This window comes from Centroberyx affinis, unplaced genomic scaffold (assembly GCF_046629955.1).
Source record: "Centroberyx affinis isolate AG114_WGS23_722 - 3 ecotype Tasmania unplaced genomic scaffold, CSIRO-AGI_Caff_v1 ptg000045l_1, whole genome shotgun sequence".
NCBI lineage: Eukaryota > Metazoa > Chordata > Actinopteri > Beryciformes > Berycidae > Centroberyx > Centroberyx affinis.
The window spans coordinates 20,387-28,398 of NW_027278758.1; the positions used below are offsets into that span (position 1 = coordinate 20,387).

Consider the following 8,012-nt stretch of genomic DNA (forward strand, 5'->3'; position numbering starts at 1 on the left):
ACATGGCTTCATTCTCCACTGCATAAACATACCAAGTTAGGATCTTTGGGAATGGAGATAGGTGCAACAGGTTGCTCTGACCTTTCCCTCTCCCTGAGCCGGCAAGGAGCAAGGTCAGAGGGTCACTTCCTCCCAAAACAAGGCTGAGTTACTATGAACACAGTCTCACAAGCTGTAAAACATAGTCTTGCACACATAAATCAGGTTTAAAGGTTCATAGAGTTTGAATTTGTCTACTGGTCGATGTCATCTGATGGACACAACGCTGCTCAGTGAGGCAGTCCTGGAGTTTCACCCAGCATGTCCTCAAGTCTCATGGAGGGATATTGTTGGGAAAATATGCAAAACATGACATACTTACATGCTAATTATGAATTTAAACCAGAGAACATAATGAACGGAATTAACATAAATATAATATTGAATCAGTTCCATCATGGCTGAGACAAAACAGACCTCAGATGTATTTTAGGTGAAATGCACCTTAAAGTTTTATGTAAATTGTTGAAAGAGATTAAATAGCATCGAGTGGATACAAATTAGTGATTTTCTGATGCTTTTAAATGGTCTACTTCTCTTACATTGTAATGTCATTGCTCAAGCTATTGCATCTCACAGCACAATTACAGTTTGGATTTTTTCGCTCCTTTATAAATTATCCAAACAGGCTTCACGGGCATAATTCCCGCCATGCCCAATGCGTCACTGGGCTCACTGGTGCTGATAAGGTAAGAGTAAATGTTGTTTTATTTTTTGTTTTTGTCCGGTTTGTTTTTGTCTGTCTGTCCCTTACATGAATGCAAGCAAATGTTTTCAAGCCCCCGACTTGCAGTCAGCTGTTTGTTTGGCTCATTTACATCCTAGACAGATTTCTTTATGTTTTACCCGTTTGCAAAGGATTTGCATTGTTAAAGCTAGTTTATTCAAATTAGGAGAAACTGATTTGACATTTGAACGCCACAGTCTGAGACAGAAGCGTATTAGTCATCAGAAAACTTTGTCAGGGGCCTCATGTCTCAATTAGCGTTGGAATGGGTGTTTATTATATATTGTTTATTTATTATTAACATATATCGATTGTTTATTGTGTATTTCCAATTCACTAAATAGGACATTTAAATCCTCAATTAACGCCTTTTGTCCAGCGCTTCTCATTAAGCCGCAGTCTCTGTCGAGACAATGCGTAAAGTTGTGAACGAGGGAACTATTAGCCTATCTCCACGCGTAAACCTGATATTCAAGATTTTAATACTGTTAACCACCCAATACACAGACTAATGTTGACGCGTATTGCTGTCTGAACATCACTAACAGTCTAATACAGGGGTGAGAATTATAAGTGGACTGGACAATGGCTGTTCAAATAAACGTTATAATGCAATGTAGAGTTTACCATGTCTCCAATTCCCTTTCCCTTCCAAAAAACCCTAAAAAAAACTTTGGCAAAATAATACACCTTGTCACTAAAACCTGAACTAAAATATGTCAGTGTTTAATCTCTTTTTGCTGACTGACTGCTGAATGCAGTTTAATGTAAAATCCGTGCACACCAGGCTTTTCTTATCATTTAGAGTTTTGCTTATTTGAAACCATGCTGCCTCTCTCCTCGGAGGGTCTCGCTCCAAACAAGGACTGAAGGCGGGGTACTCTCAACTTTTTTACACCTTTGTAGTAGTGGGCACTCCCACCACATGGTGATTGGTCGCCTGTGCGTTTATAGCGCATCAACCTTCAGTCTCAACAGTGAGTAGTCGACCGTTCAGTCCCGTGGCTTCAGGAACTGGCTAATGGATGTGACTAATTGCTTTCAATTCCACTCCGAAAACCTGAAACATTTGAACTTGCCTTGATCACTTTCATTTTTATTTTTAATCTGTTATCGCTAGTTGAGTGTTTCTGGTTCTGCGTGCTGTCCGGTGGCTCTCCATACCTCGCAGCTGGACAGAGATGAGTAGTCCCGATGCGGGTTACGCCAGCGACGATCAGACCCAGGCAAGGTGTACGATGTCAGTCATGATGCCTGGTATGGGACACTGCCAGTGGGCCGACCCTCTCAGTCCTCTTGGGGACACCAAAGTAAAAAACGAGCCGTGTGCGTCCAGCTCCGGCAACCAGAATCGTGGGAAGAGTGAACCGCGGATCCGACGGCCCATGAACGCGTTTATGGTCTGGGCAAAGGATGAGCGCAAGAGACTGGCACAGCAGAACCCGGACCTGCACAATGCGGAGCTGAGCAAAATGTTGGGTAAGCATGAATGTTTGAATGTTGTTTTTTTAACCGGGGCACGCATTACTGCCGTTGTTCGATTATGTACCCAAATGTTTTTAAGTGGCAAACCAATACTAGTTATCACAGAGTGATAGCCACAAAAAATATTTTTTCCACTTGTAACCTTCCTGATTAGAATTACTTAGTGGCTTTGTAATTTTAGTTTTATGTTTCACATGGAATTATTTATTGTCTAATTCTAATGAAACAACAGGTAATTTCCTAATGGTCCCAGTGATGTAAATTCTATGATGTTACTACATAAAAGTTACTGAACATTATGTGATGTTACTATGCAAAAGTTACTGTACTTGAGTCAAGCTAGAGATGTTACTTCGAAATCCTGGACCCCCCCCTAAAATGGCAGTGAGCTATTTTTGTGTGCATCACCAGGCTGCGTGTCTGCTGGCGTGTCTCTGATGTGCGTTCTGCTCTTGACCTACAGGGAAATCATGGAAAGCCCTTCCTGTTACAGAGAAGCGGCCCTTCGTGGAGGAGGCCGAGCGGCTGCGGGTTCAGCACATGCAGGATCACCCCAACTACAAGTACCGGCCCAGGCGGAGGAAGCAGGTGAAGAGGATTAAGAGGCTGGACTCCGGCTTTCTGGTCCACGGCGTGTCAGATCACCAGGCCTCGTCAATGTCCGGGGACGGCCGGGTGTGTATGGAGAGCCTGGGCCTGGGCTACCACGAGCACGGCTTCCAGCTGCCCCCGCAGGCCCTCGGCCACTACCGGGACGCCCAGGCGCTCGGGGGCCCCTCCTACGAGACCTACAGCCTCCCCACCCCCGATACGTCTCCGCTGGACGCCGTGGAATCAGACTCCATGTTCTTCCCTCCTCACTCGCAGGAGGACTGCCACATGATGCCTGCCTACGCTTACCACTCCCAGGCGGCGGAGTACGCGCCCCAGGAGCCCCACTCCAACCACCACAGCAACGCCGTCCTGCACAGACACCTCACCTCCGCCCCGGAACAGGCTCCCCAGTCCGCCGGCCTGCCCCCCTCCTACGTGGGATGCCCCAACCCTCTGGCCATGTACTACACCCAGCACTGCAGCCCCGGCCACCCCAAACGGCACGCCGGCCACGGGGCGGGACAGCTCTCCCCTCCGCCTGACTCTCACCCCCATGCGGCGGACAGCGTGGAGCAGATGCACCACTCGGAGCTGCTGGGCGAGGTAGACCGCAGTGAGTTTGAGCAGTATCTGAGCTCGTCCTCGGCGCGCGGGGACATGGCGGGCCTGCCGTACGCGCCGCACGAGGCCGGCATGCAGGGACCGGAAAGCCTCATATCATCGGTGCTGTCAGACGCCAGCACAGCTGTGTATTACTGTAACTTCAACAACTCCTAACCTCCTCCTGCCTGTTGCCCGGCTGCTGCTGCAGCACCATCACACATGAGCTGACCTCAAATCTTTTGTCTCTAAATTTGAAAAAAAAGACAGTGGGTTGTTTTGTTTTTTTTGTTTTTTCATTCTGTTGCTACTGACACAGAAAGCCCATGAGATTTTAAAATGCAGCTTTGGAGAAGATTGATGTACCTCTCTAAAAAAAACTGTTAAAACACTGATAGAAAGCCATAGAATATTTGATTTGAACACTGGTTTTAACTTTGCCCTTTCTCTCTTGCAGGAATATGAATACATTTTGTGATAATAAATATTGTACAGTCACTATTTTAAAGTTTATGTATATACTGTAGGTGTTTTATACTTTTGCACTTTTGAGAAATAAATTTTTGAAAATAGACTCATCTTCTCTTGTATTTATTATTCACACCGTTTTTATTTATGACAACACTGGATGAAGCTTTCTACTTCTGCTGGAGGTAGTGTGAGTAGATTTTCACTCCAAAACCACATTCATTATTACTTGAGAGTTATGTTTTAATTTTTAAATCAAAGGGTTGCCTCATCAGAAGGAGCAAACATCCAAAAGTAGACACTATCTGGTCAGTTATTTAATAATAATAACAAAATAAAAATATATTGAATATGAATAAGAGCGTATTTACTGTTCAGAAAATTTTCCACATGGGACAAAATGACTACTGTCCATTCAAGTTGCTCTTTATTACACTCCAATATCTGTGTTTTTTTCCCACTTCCACATGGACTTGAATGGGCTCATGGCAGCAGAGTTGCTCACCTGGAAGCAGAGCAGGTCTGTCCGTGGCGCGGGGCTCCGACCCGGCTTCCTGGCCTGGATGGAGTGGAGGTAATCTCACTGTCTGCAATACACATGGCGCCTTGTTTTCGCAGCATGGGAGCGCAGTTTATGCTCCGGACATCCTGTCTGTACACGATTTAGTCTCTCCTGATTAATGGTAGGGGGCCATTAAAAATCACTGTGTGTACTACACCTCCTCTAAACAATGGTGATTCTTTATTTTGTGTATTTGCATAGCTGAACATAAGGTATACTTCCATATCCATCCTCCAAGTATGAATAACAAGAACATAATGATCGATTCAGGTTTTATTTCTACTCACAAATAGCAACTTCTGCACCTAAAACAGATGGCTGTGGTATAGAGTCATCTATGTACAGTAAATGATGTTCTCTTGCCTTGTCTATAACACATTTATTGGATAAACACCAGAGACTAGACCAGACCTCGAGAATGATTTAGATGTATTTATAGCTGAGAAAGGGTACCACTTTATAAATAGAGATTTTTCCTCTTTTAAAAGGAAGGGGTTCTTCTCTGCGGGGTCAATCACCCTGACCCCGCCGTCCATTTTTAGCACTTCAGAGGAAACATGTTCCAGAGGTGTATATTCATGTGCTTTGTTCATGCTGAATGTTTTGAACTAATCTCTTATGTAGCAGAAGTTGAGGTTGTATCTCAAGGTAAATATGGCCGGTCCTTCCCACGGTCGTGACGGTGATGTCACTCCTAGTTTCAGTCTATAGAAATCTAAACCAAAAAAAATTCCAGTTTCAAAATCTTACAAATATTGAGCTCTTCAATGCTGCATTAGCCCATACATTATCTTATTCATATCTTAATATACTGCAATTATTTCAATTCTAAATATGAACCTATTAAAATATTGATATTAGCAGGAACTGAAGCTCTTTGTTTAATGTTTATTTGAATAGGGACAGATACATAGACATAGAACATTTTAAAAAAAATAGTCTGATGTCGCATATCATAACATTTGTAGCCTAAGTTAATTTGCATACTGCTACAAGACATCTGTCATGTAATTAAATAAACTTGAGTCTGTGCACCATACACACACATTTATGAGTCGTTTCCACCCCAAACAAATACGCCTGAGAGGTGGAATGTGCTGCGAGCTTCTTCTGCTTCCCTCTCCCCCGAAGTGACATACTTCCCTTTGGGCCATGCAGATGAATCCACTGTAATTGGTGTGAATGTGTTTAAATTCAGTCTGCAGCTGAGTGGCAGGTTTATCCTCTCTGTTGTTGTAGCTAATGGGTGCATAACAACAGGCTCAGACCTCGATCCCCGGGGCAGCAGCAGAGTGGGTGGGGGTCACCTGCGCAGACTTAGGAGGGACAGACCCCCATGTCAGCCGTGATATTATCTCCACCCACTAATTGATTTGGGCTAATTGACGAGGAAAAGATCACCGAGTAAATTTGGCATTTCGAATTTCATCTTAAAGAAACGTGATGATAAAAAAAATAATAATAATAGCAGACTATCACTAGCGTCACAAAATAAGTTATGCCAGTGCAATTTTGCTGATTTTGTCTTTGTTTCTTGAATTATAAGTTTACATGATCAGTTAGGTGTGGAGTGAGTTTCAAAACCTTTTTAAAACCCTTTGTTGAAATGAGAAAATATGCATTTGTTTTGTTTACCTTTAATTTCTTGAAAGTGTAGGTTTTGAAACATACATGTTTGCATCCCACAACACCAAAAAGATGTTTCTAGATAAAAGCAAGACATTGTGGTTTAGAGCAAATAAGGAGAGAGAGAGACAGAGAGAGAGAGAGAAAGAGAGAGAAAGAGGGAGACAGACAGAGAGAGAGCGAGAGAGCGAGAGAGCGAGAGAGAGAGAAAGCATAGCTCAAAGCCTAGGAAATCAGGGCTTTCATGGTGTTCCTGTTGCTGTGACAGTGTGTGTGTGCATGTGTGTGTGTGTGTGACTGTGTGTGTGTGTGTGTGTGTCCTCGGGCCACGCTGCCAGCGGTCTGTAGAGAGGCAGTCACAGATTACAGCGGGACGGCTGGCTACATTAACACAGGACCACTTAATCATGGCACTGCACTAATCTCGTCTCAGGTAGCTGCCTTTCACAAACACAATGACAAACACAGCAGCTTCATCTGTCCACAAACAGTCAGCAGCAGTTCATTTTACTCAGCCTCCAACAAATGATCAAGATCTGCTTTATCTGGCCAACTGAGATGCAGCTAAGTTAGAAATTGTATTCACTTACTACCATTATACTGGCATTAGTTGAATATACAACCCAAATTGAATGTATAAAATATTAGGGGAACTCTTTTCACTGTTTCACTTTACACTGATGAGGTCAATCCAGGTAAAAGCCATTATTTCTTGTTGATTTTTCTTAAATTTTTCATAAATCTACACCAATCACAAAGGAGGTGATGTAGATAAAGAGAAGCAGACGAGTTACAGAAGGATTTTTAAGCTCTGAGACAATTTAAATGTGTATTGTGCAAAAGCGGCTGCAGCTCAATATCAGGAACATGTCCCTAGTATTTTGTACGTTCAGCGTGTGAGACACAATATCAAACTTCAAACAGCTATTTATTGATTACTCATGCGCTCTTTGTGTTATGGCAAGAGAGACGTGTTGAATTCTGTTGTCTTGAAATTTCTGGCAAACAGCGCGGGCCTTGTCTTGCGTTACTATGACAACAAAACACACATGCACATAAAACAGCACCGAGATCAAAATCTGAATGCGTGTTTGAAATGCGGTGTGTGTGGTTTTATCATAATTGCCACCCAGTAAGACACATACACACACACATAAAAAATACTCTCTGCTAGTCGAGGTGTGCAAAAAAAGTAAAGATTCCCCTCACTGTTCAACTTCAGACAGAGAGAGAGAGAGAAAGAGAAAGAGATAGAGGCTGTGAGGGACCCAACTGATTAAGTCATTGATAGTGGATTGCATATACAGTATGTGAGACAGCTGCAGGAGCGGGTGTGTCCCTCGTCTAAAGCGGGGCTGCGGCTGGAGGGTTGCTCATAATCCCAGGCATATGCTGTCCCTCTCTGGCCTGATCGCTTTTATGGTCCCTGCCTGTCAGACCGCCGTCCAGTTGTGCTCCCACTATATATAGTTTCACAGATCTAGTCAATCTCCACTCAGTGACTCAATAGTTTATTTTTCTTCTGATTCTAGCTCTGGTCTTGTCTCATATAATTATAAATAGCTCTGTCGCAGCGGGTGTGGATGTAGAAAAAGTCCAGCAGGTCTCCCTTTCCTTGCTTGGATATCAGTTGCTGTGTCAAAATTCACTGGGACTAGTCACAGTTTCTGAAGTATTTTCATTGCATGACATTTGCTACAATGCTAAAATAGCATAATGTGCAAAAAGACTTCACAGCTTTGGATCAGCACTCATTTTCAGTCCTTTTGACTCATTTTCACTCTTTGACATGCAGCTTAATTTGGAATTTCTGATACAGGACTTTATATACATACACTTACTTTATGAAACAGGATTTCACAATAAATGAAAAAAACATGCTGCCAATATGCCAGGATAATTAAATTGTTG

At 43.1% G+C, this 8,012-nt stretch overlaps 1 protein-coding gene across 1 annotated transcript; it reads left to right on the forward strand.

Moving 5' to 3' along the window:
* Positions 1-1,796: 1,796 nt before the first annotated feature.
* sox17 (SRY-box transcription factor 17) lies at positions 1,797-3,863 on the forward strand. The gene is made up of 2 exons (XM_071517375.1): positions 1,797-2,245; positions 2,715-3,863. The coding sequence occupies exons 1-2, from the start codon at positions 1,948-1,950 to the stop codon at positions 3,620-3,622; spliced, it is 1,206 nt and encodes a 401-aa protein (XP_071373476.1). The 5' UTR covers positions 1,797-1,947; the 3' UTR covers positions 3,623-3,863.
* The last annotated feature ends 4,149 nt before the right edge of the window (positions 3,864-8,012 follow it).